We start from the raw sequence: 19,242 nt of genomic DNA on the forward strand, positions 1-19,242 counted from the left end.
ATACAGTTATCCATTGCTAATGCTGCAGGCACTAGGCTTTGTAGGAAAGTAGAGGATAAAGTTTGAGGAACCCATTGGTATCATGTAAACAAAGTAATACTGTCATAAATAACCCAAGCTCCCCATGAATCAATTTCTAGATGAATTCAGAAAGGCATGATTGACCCCCCTCCCCACATCTCCTCCTTGTCCCCGAGTCAGTCTTGATGACATTTCTCTCCTGATCTATGCTCCATGTGGCACCCACCATGTGATGAATCACATCCCACACTAATTACACAGTATAACGTTTCTGTGTTGCAAGTTGATTTTTCACATTGGTCTATTAGCATTTCAATCTTTAGTTGGTTGCCAGTTTCTTAAGACATAGCGAACAGAGAGAAAAAAGTATTTCATCTTGAAATAAAATCCCTGAGCTTTCCCAGGGTATATGGACTCTCTCAAGAAAATCTTATATCCATAATAATTATGACAAAACATTTAAAAATTATACCTTATTCTAATTAAATGCTGAAATTCTCTAGCTAGATGAATCCACATTGCTCCTTGAGTCCTTCTAAATCTAGTTACTCAGGTGATTGGCGTGTCATTAATCATCCGGTTTTCATAGCACCATTACTTTTTTTTCCACCACCCAGTAATTTTGGTATTCCTTTGCCATTAAAGATAGTGTCAAAAACTCATACTTCCTATTTTTGAGAAGATGGATAATTTTCTCTCTACACACAGAAAGTTAACTTTAATCCTTACATTCTGTTTTTAAGGCTATTTAGTACATGAGATATACTTTGTAGTTAGAACTAATCTTTACCATAATCCCATCAATCTATTATGAAAGCAAATTAAATATGTCTGTTTTTAATATTTATTTATGAAACCAGAAGCTGGATTGGGAGCTATTTAGACTGCACTGTCCACTCCTTTTTTTTTTCCTTTGAGTTCCAAAAGAAATTACATTACACCTAATGGACACAATCTGTTTTATTGCATTTTATTACTAAGCTCACTCCACGTATTAAATATTCCTTCTGTCATGACTGTGGCACTTTGTTTCAAATAGATTCTTGTTTACAGGTGTTGGACATGAGTTCGTTTTAAGGCATGCATGTTTACCATTTTTTAATTTTATTTTTTATTGAAATAGTTGAAGTACGATGCTATGTTAGTTTCAGGTGTACTACATCCTGATCTGACATTTGTATGCGTGAAATGACCACCACAAAAAGTCCGGTAACCACCTGCCCCATATGAAGTTACTTAACCATATTCCTTATGCTGTATATTTACCATTTTAAAATTTCTATTTCCAGCTAAAGAACTTTATGAAGAACTACGATGGCGTCGCTGCTGCCTCTTTCTCAAGAGCTGTGGAAACTGTCGAAGCCAATGTGCACTGGAAAATGCTTTATCAAGATGAGCTTTTCCAATGGTTAGGAAAAGCTCTGAGACACTGATGTGTCTCTTATAAACCGTTCAATTCAGAATTCTGTGAGAAGACCTGCCTCGTGCGGAATGAGGAAAATGGCCAAATTGTCAGTGTTAATGTGTGGGAGGAATTTTTTTTTTTTTTTTTTTTTTTTTTGGTTTTGGGGGATTTTTTTTGTTTGTTTCATTCATTCTGTTTTGTTTCTCTATTGGGTGTTCTTCTCTCAAGAAGCTCCTGCAAGTGAAACTAGCGATGATTGCTTCAGCTGTACATTCTTGCTGTTCAGGACCAAATATGATAGTGGTGCATGTCGTTGTTACAGTCAGTATGGAAACGCATATTCAGAATATTTTGTGCATGGCTGTATGGTCCTGCCTGTGTTCCAGCATGCTTATTTAAACTGTCCGATGTTGTATGTGAATATATGTTACATCCAGTATGGGCATTATGCAAAAGCACAAAGATTCTCTATGACAATCAGTGTGGCAATGAATGAGAAACTGACAAGAGGAGTTACAGTCTTAGTCCTGGGCAACGTGAGAGGTGAACTAGCCCTTTCAATGATCGATGTCCCTTGTTTTCAGCACTTGGATTGTCTTGTAATGATTTCTGTGTTGCTAACTCACTTTCTTTGAGTTAAAGCTGTGTATATGTTAAAAAAGGCATATGGCTAGTGTATGCATATGTATATGTACACAGGGAAGTCCCGTATGTATTTAGTATGTTGTACACTGCACTTGTGCAAAGAATCTCTTCAGATCAAAGAAAAATTATCTCTTTTTATAAACTTACACAAACTTTGAAAAGGCTGAAAAAGAATTTATCTCAACACTATCCTTCCTGGTAAGTTCCTGACTAAATTTCTCAACTGTCAGAGATTTTTTTCATCTACTTCCTGACTGGTCTAGTCTACTACATAAAAATGAATTCAAACAAAGCTTATGTATAAACACTCTTGTAATTTTCCTAAGTGGCAGCCTTGCCTCATTCATATAGATTCTGTCATCATTTTGGTGAAACTTCCTATTGGATAAAACAGTCGTGCATACTCAATGATTATCAGTGCTGAGAAAGTGTTTATTTTCCATCTGGTTTGTTTCTCCATCTCATGTTGGGTGGTGAAGAGAGTTACAGACTCTTCCTGTGTGTTGGTTTTGTGTCTGTCTGAATCTAATCCCCCATTAAGCGATCGTACCTCAAGTGAATTTTAATGATCTCAATACCAATTGCACCCATCGGTTAAGATGAAAAGTTTCTTTTCTTGAGAAAAGCTTTTCCTTTGGCGTTGACAACTCTGTTCTACCTTTTCCTGGCTGTGTATTATGTAAGACAGGTGTTTTTAAATGGTATTATCACCCAGTAGGCCAGCTCTCCAGACATTGCTTAGAATCCCCAAAATGAACATATTTTAAGTTTACTGTGATGAAGTACCAATGCACCTACTGTACATAAGCCAGATGTTCGTGGACCACTTCTTTTTCTGAGGTTTTCTACTCCTCCAAATCTTCTTGCAAATCACTGAAAGAAATATATTCTAACTTAATAGTCACTGAACACTGCGGGGAACGTAGCTGTTTTAGAAACTGGAGCCATAGATTTATTATAAGTTTATAGTAAAGAGGAACAATTTCATAATCCATAGAACAGTTATCAACTAAAATTGAGTTTCAGCTTTTTAGCATTTAATATCCATTACTCATACCTGAATTTTCCAGCACTTCATTCAGTTAAAACAGAGGAATTTTAAATACTAGGGTATGTGTGTTAATCGGATGTGGTGTTAACAAAACATAGTAATGCGCAGTGTAAAATCTAAAAGTCATCCCACCTCTCTGAAGTGATGAAATTCAGCTAGTATACATCACATACATGAACTCCTTACGGGGTAAGTTCTGAAACGTAACAGTAATAAATATCACGCTGTCATACAAATCCCAGATGTGTACTGTGTCACCATCGGATTCATGTAATAGAGAAGATAAAAAATTAGAGGTGGATATCCTGTTTTGTGTCGTGAATTACTGAAAACTCTCAGTGGTTGTGACATTCTTTTGAGTGGAATCACCATTTCCAGTTCTGAGTTAGAAGGGCTCTTGTAGTTCTTTCTGTAACTCTGCACTGTTGATAATCTTAATCCTCCTTCAGTATTTTAGTGGCCTTGAACAACTGGTTTAGCTACAACGTCAAACCCTAAGTGTTTAATTATGTGCAATGTTCAATACCTCACGTAACACCTGTTCAACAGCATAACGGTATCAGTGGCATTGAGATGGAATTTCTGTTCGACATATTTCTTCAATAATTTATCCTTTCCAATGTTGAAGATTATATCAGACTTTAATGTTTTTTTTTAGTTGTTTAAATAAGTAATATTTTCAAAATAATAAAACGACCAATGATATCTCTTGGAATATTCTGTAAATTGTAGTGATAAAGTTCTATTTTCTACATAGAGTTTTTATGTTTTTTCTCTTCTTTGTCTGTTCTACAAATCATATGTATGCATGAAATAACAAATTGTTGAAAGTGTCCAACATCTTGGCTTAAAATGTTTCTGTGCCAAACAATATACGTACAGTAGTAAAACTTGGTTTCCCTTAGAAAAGACTGAATATTTACCATACTAAGTATTAAATATTTCTAGGTAACCTGTAAATAAAAAGTTTCCCCCACATTTACACATTTTCCCTTAAAATTTTCTTACAATCTGAAGTTTTTAAAAATATACAAGCACAATGTCTAAGGCTAGTGTCTACAATGCTAGGTTAATTTTTGAGTTTCAGTAATCTGAACTTTACCTATAGAACTTAAATCAACTTTAGTTTACATTATTTCTAAGATAATATCATAGGACTGAAATTTTCATGATAATGTAATGTACAAACATAAATGTAATATCTTACAGGGTCATTAAGATTATACCATATATTTATAAATTGCACTTAATTTTCAAATAATTTTTATATAGGCTGTTTTATTTGACTCCTTTCAAAAACGTAATAAATTATATTAGCCCCTAATAGTCTGATGAGAAAACTGAAGTACAGCGTAGCAACATGAACTATTTAAAATTACATATTGTTATTTTGGGAACAGTTACAATAACTGAAGAATTTTGAGAAAGTTTTCCTGCAACTAAAATAGAAAGATGTTTGAAATAGCTCTATCTGTTGCATTAGTTGGTGATTTTCTAAATACCAGAAGCAATATCAAAATACATGATTAACTGTATATACAATAATTGTAGTATTTTGTAAAGTCTGTATTTCTATCTTGCATGATGTCAAGCAACTGGATGAAATATTAATCAACATTCACTTTGGTTAGCGTAAATAGCCAAATATTGGGATGAAAAATACAGTTCATTAATAGTAGTTTTATTTTTAATATTTTGGTGAAGAATGTTTAAATATGACCTTAAAGTACTGACAGTTTGCTTTATTTTCCACACAGATTTCTCTGGTAAACTTTGTAGTAACTGATGGTCAGACCACTGGTAAAATGGCATTCATTTAAATCAGTGAAAGTAATGGTAAAATGTTTGCAAATCTATGCAGACTAAGTTGTGAAAAGACAATTTTTGTGCAACTGTAGGACTGGATTAGATGCAGTAAACTTACTTAAACTAAAGAAGTCTAAAATAATATATTTAATTCAAATCTACTTGCTATTAAAATGTTAAGGAATTTTTCTCTAAGAAGTCAGAAACCTAAAATGGCTTGATTCTTCTCAATATACCCATGAGCTAACCACATATACTGTATTCGAGAATTGGTAAAAGCCCGTATAATGAGAAATTAAAATTCCCACACCTGTTTTTTTCCTTATCAGAGACCATAGCTGAATTATGATCATTTGACACTGCAATATAGTGACAGAATTCAATTTGATTAAACACGTTTTATTTCACAGAGTACCTTGTAAGAGGAAAGAAAGGGATGTTCAAGGCCTGAAGGAATTTACATCACAGTGAATGAAACAAACAGAGATAATGAACCAATCAGAATAAAGGCAACATGGAAGATAATTACATGCTACAGAAGGGGAAATAAATAATTTGTAGATATAGGTAATATTGTGCATTATTTTTGTATACTTATTCTCAAAACTTTTGTGGGACTTTAGGATAATTCCCCCTGTTGGGTTTCACAGCACTTAATTTGTTTTACAGAATTGTGTGATGTTTAGGAAGGATAATCAAACCACATACTTTAAACTTTTATAATTGGAATATAAGTTAGGATAGAATGTATCTTTAAGAAATACTGTTTGAGCATTTTAATAATATCAGTAAGTTGCAGGAAGAATGTTTCATGTAAAAGTGGTTCAAGTTTTCTAAAATGGTTTTAGCATACTATTTGTGCTATTACAATGTGCTAATTTTAAGTTAATCGTACATTTTAAAAAACAGATTCAACAATTCTTATGCTAGGCAATAATGTATTTGCTCAAATTAGTATATGTGAAGTTTTGAGTACAAGAAAGTTCTTGCAAAATACTCTAGAATTCTAAATTTGAATTATATAAAAGTAACTTTCACTTTATTGCTTTGAATTTAACAAGCTTTTTAAAATTAAAATAATTTGTTTAATATGAATTGCTTATATTCAGGAAAAAAAATCTAACAAAAGTGTTCTCTAGTAGCTTTTTTTCAATCTTATTTTACAAAATTTTACTTCAAAGTTTAGGAAAAAAATTTTTTAAAGTGTCTTAAATATTAAAGATAAGCGGTTGGCAAAATACATGTATATTCTAAGTGTACTGCATATGAATTTTATTTTTAAAATAGGTTTTCCACAAATTGTCCTACCAGTAGGCAGTATAACTTTATTCAGATTTTGAAAATATAGCACTTTTAGGGATTTTATTTTGAATATTTAGTACTTTAAGGATAGTACACTGAACATATTTATCTTTTGCACATTCCTAGTTCATGTGCTAATGTGCTAAAAAGAAAGAAAAAATAATGACCAATTCTTCATTTTGATCAGAATTAAATTTTTGTGCTGCATTAATGCTAAATGAGTTAGAAATCTGGAAGGAACAAAAATTTCAGTGTCTACTAAATGCCAGGCACTGTATAGATATCATCATGTAATAACCCTGAGAAATACCATCAGTTCCAATTGGCCAATGGGGAGACTGAGGCTGAGAGCTGCAGTGAGTTTGCATAACTGGTGGTAAGTTTTAGTGAGAATTCAAAAACCTGTAAACGCAAGCCTTATATGGCTCCCCCGAGTCATGAATCTGCCTCCTACCTGCCTGGAAACGTACAGACCAGTCTCTATAGAAGATTTAAATAGATATTTGGCTCACTTTTCATTGTCATTCGTTAATTTAAGAAAAAATGTTAATTTCTGCATTCTGGTTTACCACTCATTTCTAAACGAGGTTATTCATGAGGCCTCTAAAATCTTCATCAAAGTGTTTTACGTTAGTGTGTTGTGTCATAGATTTTAAGCTATAACAGCCTTTTAAGATTGAGTCCAGCCAACGAGCCTTGAAAAGAGACGTGGATTGCAAAAGTCTTCACCAGCGGACCAAAAGATAAGGTTAAATCTTTGTCCTGCATGTGGAGGGGACCCGTTCATCTAGCCAGAACGTTCTTTTTGCTTAGAGATGAGGTCAAAGAAAGATTTCTCTTTCTGCTTAGAACTATATAGATGGACTGCAGCTCCTTAATTTCCTTCAAGTTACATTTTCCTTTGGCCTGCTGTGTAGATATAGTTTAAGATAACTGCTTTGACCTAGCTCTGCACAGGTCAACTTGATTCTAATCGCACACATTTGTACAGTGTCATGTAAGTAAATGAGAGAGTGAAATATTTTATAGCATATGTTACAGTGGAGGAACATCTGCCTTGAGTGTGCAGTGCGTTTACTTTCTAGGTTAATCATTCAGTCACTATCCCATTGACCCCTGCTAGGGTCACAGTATTGCTCTTGCTCTTGGTCACTCTTCTGTTCTCACCTTCAAATAACTTAGGACCTACTGGGTGAAAACATTCATTATTAGTTTTTTTTGGTATTCAGTTTCATTTAGAACAGATTTCTCATCAGTCACTTTTCAAGTACTAAACATTTTCCAAGTGAATTTCTCTTCAAATACTGTATTTCTACCCTTTAAAATATTGTGTAATGGTAATCTCACATTATTTTTTAAAATGCTACCTGTGCATTGCCATATATGAATATACCTGCCATTTTTCTTTGCTATATGTTAGTCCTTTTGAAAACAGACCAGGACAGTAAAACTAAAATGGGGTAGGACTATGAAGCTTATGCACTGTCCAGTTACTTGAAGCAAGAAGAGATTTTCTGCCTTTGAGCTTTCATAATTGGCTTTCTGGACACCATTGAATTCATCAGATAATCTTTTAAAAATATGTGGACTATCTCTAATGAACCTGAATGTATTTGACAACAAAGTTTATTTTCCTAAAGCCATTCCCCAAATGAACAGACATTTAAAATATGCCAAATGGAAACACTTTTTTCATTTCTAATATTTCACAATTTAGGAATAAAAAAGTAACTGTTCTTTTAAGAGTAAATGCGAGTTCCCAAAGCATTTACCAAATAATTTTGTGTTAGTTTAGCAGATTAATGTTTTCTATGCTATGCCTTTCAAATTATTCAGTAAAAATCGAATCAGTATGTATTCAACATGAAATTTTCATTTCACAATAAGCAAGCACTGACAAAATGGATTTTTCTAAATGAGAAAATTTGTCTTCTGTATTTTAAGCAGAACAAATATGAATTTTGCCTCTGATAATAAAATTTTGTACAGTAATGTGTAATTCATCACTGTCTTAATTTTCTGACATGAGCAGCTAAGGCCAAGATAAATAATACCTTCTGCCTTTTTTTTTTAAATTATGCTTTCGTTTTCACTTCAGAACTGATTTTTAAAATTCTGAATATACACACTGTAGAGGTCCACGAAAAGAGAAAAAAAAATCACTTTCTTTTTCGACGTGGATTTTTTAATAGACACATTGAAGCTGAAATAAAGAAGTATGTACCTGCACTATACTGTAAAAAGAAAAAAGAAATTCACCCTCCTTTCTAATTATATGCCTTTAGAATAAATGAAATGATTTGCACTTTGGTAAATGTGATTTCACCTGAAATGTATTTTCAGATTGCTTTTTAATAAGTTTTCACATTCAACAGACTGTCAGGATCCCTGAATTTCAGAAACAGTTTTCAATAACAACAGGTCTATAAAATATATATAATCAGGGTGCATAAGTAGTACTCAAAGTACATTTTTCAATGTTTCTGGGCTTTTCTATTTCTTAGGATTGTTCAGAGAACATTAGGAGTTAATTCTGCGTAGCCACCCATTTGAGCCATACCCAGGGTACTTTATTCAGGTGGAGGAAATTCTGCTCTGCTGTGAGCATGGGAGTAAGGCACGAAAGGCCTTCCAGGCCAGAATCAAGAATACTCCTATTGGGGGTGGCGTATAGCTCAGTGGTAGAGCACGTGCATGCACAAGGTCCTGGGTTCAATCCCCAGTACTTCCATCAAAAAATAAATAAATACTCCTACTAGTATTATAGCCGGTGCCCACATATACTAGAGATTATATGCATAGATAGATAACATCTGTATCTATACATATCATATATAGATACCACACATACATGTCTATCGCATGTATCTATACCTATGTACATGTAGTCTATTTATTTCTCTGTCTGAATGATTATTGTGCCACAGAACCATCACATAAATCAGAAAATGGCTATTGCAAAATACGAATCGGGGTGCTGGAGCATGGATAGTGCCTTTACCTGAAAAGCCTGTCAAGTGACATTACATGACAGAGGCACGATCAGAGGAATTCTCTCTAAGAATTGTCAGGAGCTTATTAAGAAAACAATGCTGCCTGCCCCCCAGCTGTAGAGATTCTGTCTTAGCAGGTGTTGGGTGGGGGGTGGGGTCATCTTCATTTTGAGTAAGAACTGTAGGTGATTCTGGGGGAGGCCACCCACCCAGACCACACTTTAAGAAGCACTTGGCTGGGTGCAGGGGTTCTCTGCCCTGACTTGACTTCAGACTCCCTTGAAAGAGCTTTTAAAACATACTGATGCCTGGGCCACACTTCAATCCAACAGAAGAAGACTCTCTGGCATGAGGAATACGCATCAGGATTTTTAGAGCCCCCAGATGATTTTAATACACAGTCATGGTTAAGAACCTCTGGGAAGCAGACACCAAATTGAGCAGCAGGCCACTGAAACAACACGTAAAGGATGTTACCGAAAGTACCTGTCTTTTTAGAAATCTAAGAATTGCTTTTTATTGTTTATCGTCCTTCTTTGAATATAGAAATGAAAATTGTGTTCTCAATCAGCTCTGTAGGTAAAAGCGAACAGGAGACTTGAACAACTAGCGTGTCTCTGACACTGTGCAGAAAGCCGACGGCTTCCCTGCGGTCCACGTAGCTGCCTCGTTTTTCCTGTGTTCTCACGCTGACACTCTCCTGTCAGCCACTTTGTCTTACATCCTTTTCTCTATAGTCTGATGAGTCTCTATAGCCTTGTGACTATCTCCACATCTACTATTATCAGCAATAACCATTTTTCCACTTTTGTTTTGCTTTGAAATTGTCAGGTCGTCCAACAAATGATTGCACCTTTGCTCTGCTGAATAGAACAATCTCTTTCTTTCTTTCTTTCTTTTTCATTTTGCAAGTGCCTGAAATTGGAGTTCAGGCCTGAAACGTGGGTTAAAATTGTTACATCAGAGAGATAAACACATCATCAAATACTATTATAAACTGTTATCTTCTGAAATGTTATTCTTTTTTTTCTAATTCTTTTCAAGTTTCGTTTCCTCTACTCTCCCCTCTCTTTCTCTCTCTCACTGTGACCTGCCAGCTGAGCACTGAGCCTTTTTCAGCAGCAGACACTCTATTTTCACTTGACATTGCAAAAGGAATAGTGAAAGTTCGGTGCTCTTTCTATATCAGTGCGCCTAATAGAAAGTGACATGTGTTCTTGAGATTGTCAAACAAGACCCAAAGGGCATCTGGGTGCATTGAAACTGCTTAGGTGTATTCTTGAGTCTTCGTGCTCATTCGTCAATCCTTTAGTTCTTGACTTCCCTTGGGTTGCTGAAATTTACTTTCTTTTCCTAAAATAGCTAGCTAATTACAGATTTCAGAATACAAACAAATTCTTTTTTTTTTCCTCATGGAAAAGGGAACTAGAAACATTGCCACCTCTGGAACATTTTAGCAACCTGGTGGAGGGTGAATAATTTAATTGGAGAACACTTGAGCCATATGTGACCCCCCCAAAAAATCTGGAATCCCCTCTATCCTACTTCTGCTATTTTTTCATTCTCCATCTTTTACCCTAAAGGTAATTGTCTCCATATGATTTGATGTTGAACCAACCCATTTTTATGCAGAAAAGAAATTTTGCTGTAGAGCAAAACCTTCCAAGTTAGAAATTTTTTATTAAGTTATCAGAATTATAATTTGCACAATGACTAACTTCACTGACACATTTATGACAAAGTCAGGTCTACCCAGAACTTCAACAACTGCCTGCTGGGTAAAGTGAAAGAAGGAACTGCTTAATGGGCAAAGATCTGGGTAGAAGTCCTAAAGCTAAATCTTAATAGGAATGGCTTCAATCCAACAGTATTAGATAGACATATAGCAAAACTTAGCACCAAAAGGGATTGGAAAATAGGCTTGCTATATTTAAGATGGGCATGGACTTCAGAAGGCAGAGAATATGCAAAATGCAGAGAATATCTAAGGCACTACAGTTAAGTACATCATGAATATATTATGCAAATGACAGTTATTCTGAGGCTTGGATCACCTTAATATTTTCCAGTGATAGTCAAGTGAAAATAATTGACCCAAATAAGTGGAATGCTTCATATAATAAACACAAGTTTCAAAATAAATATTAATTTCAATCCTGTTCAAAATACCCAGGAAGAGCAAGAATTGGTAAGTGTTGAGATGTTCGGTGTCTGTGTGTGTGTGTGTGTGTGTGTGTGTGTGTGTGTGTTGGATGGAGAAGAAGAGTGAGGAGTGTTGAGAGGAGATGACAGAACTTTTAACCAAGCATATTTCCACATGGAAAAAGTGGAATTACAGTCCTATGTTACATATTAAAATCATTTTCCAATCTTTTAGACTCAAATTAATTCAATTTTCTAGTTTGGAAATTCTCATTTTGTTGCATATGAGAAAATACATTGTGATTTAGAGGAAAGATTTAAGCTGAAGTGTGATATTACTACTTTTGGTTCAATAGGAAGGGACGTGAGTTTCTACAACCATCAAATAAGATTCAGTAGATATCTGGCTAGGTACACCCTAGGTATTCTCTTGAATGCAGAAAGAAATTCCAAAGCTTAAGTTTGGAAAAAGGAAACTGAAAAAAAAATCAAGTTGCCCTTTCCTGTGAGGAACAAAACATAGGAACTCTAATAAGGTGATATGCGGACATCTGCTTGTTTTATCACAAATTCATTTTAAAATAAGAATTGTCATGTTTTAAGTTTCTAGTCATTCTCAGTTACTTGAAAAACTTGAATGAATGCAAATGATTTGCCTGAATATTGTGTGCAAATATTTTATTTTCTTTGACTATGAACACTTACCTTCTCATAATATTTATCATCACTTGAGAGATTTGATTTTGTAATGTAATATAGACCTTGTACAGATTGGCCAAATTGCAAGAACAGAGAAGAAAATGCCTTGCCATGCTTTAGGTACTATACTTCTAGTAATGGTAAAGAGGCAGGTTTTTTTTTTTTTTTTTTTTAAATCAACTGGATCCACATAGCTCTTAATGTGTGAACCGTTCAAAGTCTGAATACTGCTAAGCCACATCTCAATTACATACTGATTACTCTTGGTACCCAAGTCAAGAAATGAATATTTTTGCTCTTGTTGAATTTTGTCATGTGAGAATTTGGGGATTCAGATCTTGTCATCCATTATAACTTCTCTCTTTATATGAGCAGTATGACATCTTTGTCCTCATTTAAATCATAAGATGGGATCATGCCTTCTCCCCCCTACCCCTAGATAACATTCTGCCAGCAAGTCTGATTCTTGCCAGTACTTTTCTCACTTAGAAGTGTGGATCCAGTGGTTAGTCTCCATTTACATGGGACTGGTTTGGGGAGAACCCTGCTTATAGCCTATGCACTGCCTTCTTTGGGGGTTCATTAAAGGAATTAAAATAATATGGTAACAGAACCCTATGCTTCTATGCTTCTGATACCCACTGTACCTACCTCAGAAATATTAAAACAGCAGCTACCCACATGCCAGATAGCTGATAAATATTTTTACTCTCATATCTTGCTAAAGCTTTATGAAGAGGAATAGGGTAGATTATTTTCTCTTTGAATGTTTTCAGACACACCAGAATCAAGTCAATTGGAAATCTTAAAATCTATATTAGACATTGATTTATTCACAGCTACATTTTTTAGGGTCAAATTGAAGTCTCTCTCTTTGGAACAGATTCTCTTTTTTAGTGTAGATAGTTCTTATTGACTCTACCATCCATTTCATACTTCTTTGCTATTTTATATCAATAAATTTTACCTCCCAACTGGATTATACGTTCTTCAAGGATGAAAATGATATATTTTTTTCATTTCTTGACAGCAACTTCAAATATAATAAATTCTCAATCACATTTTCTTGATTGAGAGCAACCTAAGTGCCAGTACAGAAACCAACGGCTTTCCAATAGAAGCAGAATCAGCACGGAGCAGGAAGTGTTTGGGGGATTTAGAAGCACAACTGGAATAAAAAGTTGTTGATCATTTAAAAATATTGCAAAGCTAAAGCTTTAAAACTCACTTCGTTCCTTTAATTTGTTCAAAAATATCACTTACGAGGAACACTTGTTATCAACTTTGACCCACTTGGTAGAGAAACTAGAGGAAGAGAAGGATAATAAGATGCTATTCCATGACACATCTGTTACAGTAACTCATTTATAGCACAGAACCTCTGCCGGTGATAAATGCCTGTTACTGTGGTGCAATTATGAATGTACCTTGGTTTTTCAACAATAAAGCTGCCAAAAGGTTGCAAAATGCACAAGGGAGAGAGACGTTTTAGTTGAAGAGCAAAACTAGCCAAATATAATTTTTTCAAGTGTCTATATAGTTTTTGCAAAGATTTTTTTTTGTTCACTGTTAGTGGAAGTCTGCATTGACAAAGCACACTTTTCATGTAATATTCTATGAACTTCACATACACTTGACTTCTCACACATGCTGCTTTCTTAAAGTATCCTCATGTAGAAAACATTCACAGTGTTAACTTAGTACCTCAAAAAATGAATCTGTCCTAGAAAATGAGGATATTTAGTGAGACTAAAATGTCAATAAGGGAATCTGAGCTTATGTCAAATATACCCTTTTTGGCTTTGAAATTTTTTGAAAGCTCATGGATTGGACTGGGAAAATTGTGTTAAGCTTCTTTTCCTTGATGTTTTAGTATGGACTGAAGGTGAAGGTGAATTATATGATCGTCTGGCCCACATGCCATCACTATATTTCATAGTCTTACTAAATGTTAAAGGTCTAAGCTACAATCACTATGGAGCTAATGAATGGTGAATTTTTATTGACCTATTTGTGCTGTCAAACCTAAATTAGATGATATTAAAGTAATATAAAGTGTAGGTCTTTGCCTAGAAATTTGTGTGATTGGACAAATAGCAATTATGGATAAAACAAGATATCATAAAAGAAGAGAGAAAAACATATAAGACTTATTTTAAGGTTACTTTTGAGAAAAGTTGGGTGTAGACTGAACTCTTTAGGAAAGGCTTTGTGGAGTAAATGGAGTTGGAGGAAGATTACTGATCGATCATTCTGTGGTTTCGGTGAGAGAAAAACAAAGAACTTGTGGGAGAGGGGGTTAAAAGGAATATTTAATGGCATAGGGAGAAGTTAAATAAGACCTTGAGGATCTCTCCTATTCATTCCTTTTAGCCACTCAGGTTAGAGGAAAGGCCTAGCTTTAAATTAATTCTCTCTGATCCGATGGAAGCAAACAATTTCTATTTTGAAGACTATTTTTCAGAAGTAGTAATCATTATGGGGAGAATCTGAGATAAAGAACAATGCCTTCTTAAGATTGTGGGTGATGGAAGTCAATAGCAAGAAAGGACACAAATATATGGATAATCAAGTTTCCATTTCTGATGTTTTCAATTATTTATATAATTTAAGTGGTTAAAATTGCCCTTTTCTTCTAGGGAACCCAATAATAAAGCCTCTGGGATTCTGCTTTGGATGTTACATGAAAGTTCTTTAAGAAACAAATTGGAATGAACGCTGTAATTAAATTTCTTCCATAGATCAACACAGAGGTTTTGGGGGGCTGACTATGTAAAAATAATCCTAACTCTATGAATCTGTTTGGAGTTTCCTGTGTTTGTCTTGCCTTTAGCTAATGTCTCCATGCTTTGCATATAGTTCAAACTTCCTACAGCCCAGTTTGAATTACGTGTAATGATTCCCTTTGGTCTGTTGAGAAAATCTGTTGCACTAACATTCAAGATTTTTCACAATTTGCCTGTTTTACTCCTAGGTTCTCACTTCTTGCCATATACCATGTTTTAACCATAGTGTTCTCAACTCGTTTGCAAGTTTTTGTGGTAATGGGCACTCAGAAAGTTCTCATATATGGAGGCTGGATGTTTACCAATTGTACAGTGCTTTTCCCCGAGTCCTAGCCCCCCACCTCTGCTGCTTTAGCTGTCTGCCAGCACAGTTAAAGAGTGCTAGGTGCCTTTTGGAGGAAGAGGTCAACCAGAGGACGTGACCTTTGGTTGATCTGGACCCAGGCAATCCAAGGCTCCTTACCCCCTACCCTTTCTTAAAATGTATGCTCAGCCTGCCATTGCCATATTAGGAACTGTTCTAAGGATGCAGCTTTGAGAGAATAAAGTGTTGTTTAGACCATCTGGACTCAGTATGTGACTGAACCCAGTTAGGCAAACTTCTATACAAAACGTTAAGATTCTGGCAGGTGGTTGGTGAGATCTACTCGTCTTGCAGCCGCCCAGGATGAACCTTGTAAATCAGTTCTCTTATTCTTTCTGGAGTGGTCTGTCTCTTGCTTCCGTCTCTCCTCGCCTTCCGTGTACAGGGGCCAGCTTCGAATTTCACCTGGGGAACTTTACAGTTTGTGAACCAGCATTTTCTCCAGTAGAACGTTGTGTGAAGACAGACAATATGTAAAATGGGGATGTGAGTGAGACTAAAATGTCAATAAGGGAATAGGAGCTTATGTCAAATATACAGGACCTAGGGAGGTCCCAGTCGCTTGCCATTGGACGCAGGAGAAAGCTAGGTGACTTCCCTACCCTCTTCCCGCCATGACAGTCATCCGTACCTGGTCGTGAAAACTGCCCACTGATTATAGGGAACAATTGGACCCTCCTGGCTCCAGCAAAACAGAGCAGCTACTCAGAGCAGGTCTACAGAAAACCAGTACCTGCATGCTGGTCTGAGGAGCTCACCACCTCGCTGACCTCCTTGTGAGCTCCCCGTGATGTCTTTCCCCCAGGAGTTCTGCAGCTGTTTAGATGAGCTCACCTGGTGGTATGAAGACCTCTTATTGATGCTTTATATCCTCCTGATCAACTTTTAGACAATTTAGGGATAGTCTGGGGGTAGTGATATTAAATATATTCTATTGCCAAAATCCAAGTTTTTCTATTTTCTAGAACTGCTCATCAGAACCCGTTATTATTTTAATAAGCTAATTGGGGTCCGAGAGGGATACCAAAGCCCCCTACAGAGATCAGATAACACATCAAGTTTTCTATCTTCTTACTTATTCTAGCATTCCTTTAATCTGAATTCTTCTTTCATCACTGCCTTCTCAATGCTATTTATCTTTGAAGGCTCGACCCTTGTGTTCATAAAGCTCAGGACTTGGGCCATTTCCATCTAAATCAGCCAGGGTGCTGGTTAGAAATGCAGGCTGATTGTATAAATCAGCATCTCTAGGGATGGTCCAGAAATCTAAATTTTAACAGGCTCCCCAGGCATCTTTCATGCATGCAGAAGTTTGAGAAACACTGTTCTATTCAAACGCCATGAAGTTTTTCTCATTCTCCTAGACAACCAATGTTCTTTCTCTGTCTTTGTAATTTCTGAAAAAGTTGGCTTTTATGCCCTTCCTATAGTATTTATAATATTCTGTCCTGTATTATAATTTGTCATAACGTAATGATCTGTACACTGGCTTTATTCCCTCTATAATAGGTGTACGCTCCTTGCAGGCGAGGCCTGTGTATCTCCGGAGCATCTGGCATGGAGCTTTGCTTCTAGCAGGTGCTCAGTTTTTAGCTCTAAGAATGCATGAAATGTTACCTCCAGGCCTTTCCCCTCCTCTTCTGTCAGTGCGCTGTGAACATAAGCTACAGTGTAACTCCAAAGTGCTTGTACCATATTAAAATAAATGAACTGCTCAGAAAACCCCTTGCTTGAACTAAGCTTAGTTCACAGAATTTAGTCCCAGATAAATAGTTGACTCAGGCTTTTTTGTTCTCTGTAAATCTCCTTATCAGCAGCAGGTTTATTTTTGAAACTCATGGCTCAGTATAGTGGAAAGTAGTCACTTGAATCAAGTACAAAAGAACAATTCATGGCTCAGGTCATAAAAATTACCTGTACGTCTGTCACTGGTGAATCATTTATGATGTCCTCAGTACGGTTTTTATTTTCAGAAGGTTAACTTTGGAGGTGCATTTTTAGAGTGTATATGTTTGCTTAGAATATACCAAGCTACAAAAAGGGGCATTTTCTTAAAACACCACTATGTAGCTTCTACAAAATCCAAGCAAATGAAGAAAGTATACTCAAATCAAAGATCAGAAGCATGGCTTGAACTTCAATTATTTCATTCCCAAAGCCCAGTGCTCTCTCTCCAACCCTGTCTGGATCCGTTGCACGTCCCAGACCTAAATTAGAGTTGAATTCCTACAGAACATTTCAAAGCGTGTCATCTTGCTTCCATCTTCTCCCCCACCTCTCCTGCAGTTATGGTGAAAATGTTCCCTGGTATTTGGTTTTCCTGAAATTAGGATATAACCTAACCACTTCAATATAGATTTAAGTGACCTGAATGATTTGTTTTGCTTTCTAATATTGAATAGGCATGAAGCTTTTTCTTAGTTTTTATAAACCTGGTAAAATCCAGTCAAACTTACACACAAAATTGAAATACTGATTTTTAAAAAACGTACACCACTAAACTTATTGTGGTATTCATTTTGTAACATATATGTGTATTAATCATCACGTACACCTTAAATTTACAGTTTTACACGTCAACTATAGCTCAATAAAGCTGTGAAGAAAAGCTTACAGAGAGAATGGCTTTCTCTAAGCTTGTTGTAAGTATTGTTAGGAGGTTTATTACCATTCAATACTGCATTTAAATAATGCATTAAACAAATATCAGTGAAATTATATTCATAAATTACACTAGAGTCGACACCTAAACAGGATCCACCAAGGAAAGGATATTACAAATACTTTTACAGCAGTGGAGTAGATACACTTGAATGTTTTATATCTGTATACCTTTCTCAGATGATAGAGGAGGAAAACATTTTAGGGAGAAAACATTTTAGGCAAGAAAACTTTACAAAAGTCTAAGGCTCAAATAAAAGGTGAATGCAATATTTTAAATTCAGAAGAAAAGTCGCTTATTAGCATGCTGTCAAATAGGAATAGAAATGCAGAGAAATAAACTGTCAAATGTTGGCATGTGAGAAACATAAAAACTCCCACAATCAGGTATCCTCTGAAAAATTCCAAGGAGGCTGATTCGTTCCTGGTCAACTCAACTGGTGACTTTTTCGTCCCCAAACCCAATGCTCTCTCTCCAATCTCATCTGGATCCGTTGCACATACCAGACCTAAATTAGAGTTGAATTCCTACAGAACGTTTCAAAGCGTATCGTCTTGCTTTCCGTCTTCTCCCCCACCTCTCCTCCATCTCCAAGTTTCCATCCTACACACCTCTGCTAAAAATGACTCTTTTCAAACATAGTTTTCATGAAGTCACTCCTCTGCTTGATAATTTAGAATGAGTTTCCATAACTTGTTATATAAAATCCTCACTTGCCTTGCAGTAACATCTTTTACCAGCTGGACTGCCCCTTCATCTAACCAATCAAATCTTCATCACCCTCAGAAACATGTGGGTCTGTGTTTTACATAACTTGCTTGGTAATTTTAGAAAAAATTCTGGAAGATTTTTGAAAAAGCTTACTGGATACCCTTTTAATGGAATGCTGGGTGTTATCTAAAGTACTTTTCAGGGATTATCTTATTTTATTGGGTGTGTACGTTTGATGATTTTTGGCTGGATAATTGGCACTTTTAGAGAGAGAAATATTAACATCTAGATGGCTGATGACAATACACCAATGATGCATCAATAAGTTTCTTGTCCAGAGCAATGAAAATGGTTCCTGTTAGTGGCAGTTTGAAGATGAATTGGACTTACGAAGATTAACTCTCCTTTTTTTTTTAAATTTTACTAGTCCCCTCATTAATTAATGAGTTAAACAAAATTGTTGACTTGAGTTGACTTTACATTTTATGAGATTCATGATTTTACCTTTTTGAAAAGAATGAGATCCCAAGGAATAATATACATAAATCTTTATTGCCCTCTTTGCCTTTTAAGTCCCCACATGGCAGTACATTTCTATACTCTGAAACTCAATTCACATCCTTCCCTTTCCAGAAACTTTATCAAAGTGGATGTT

General features: G+C 35.6%; 1 protein-coding gene across 1 annotated transcript in view; it reads left to right on the forward strand.

Moving 5' to 3' along the window:
* TRHDE (thyrotropin releasing hormone degrading enzyme) overlaps positions 1-4,089 on the forward strand; it is a 330,639-nt gene extending 326,550 nt beyond the window's left edge. Inside the window, exon 19 of the mRNA XM_010988214.3 lies at positions 1,311-4,089. Within this exon, the coding sequence (XP_010986516.3) occupies positions 1,311-1,454 (144 nt within the window). The 3' untranslated portion in view covers positions 1,455-4,089. The remainder of the gene's footprint in view (positions 1-1,310) is intronic.
* The last annotated feature ends 15,153 nt before the right edge of the window (positions 4,090-19,242 follow it).

This window comes from Camelus dromedarius, chromosome 11 (genome assembly GCF_036321535.1).
Source record: "Camelus dromedarius isolate mCamDro1 chromosome 11, mCamDro1.pat, whole genome shotgun sequence".
NCBI classification, from domain to species: domain Eukaryota; kingdom Metazoa; phylum Chordata; class Mammalia; order Artiodactyla; family Camelidae; genus Camelus; species Camelus dromedarius.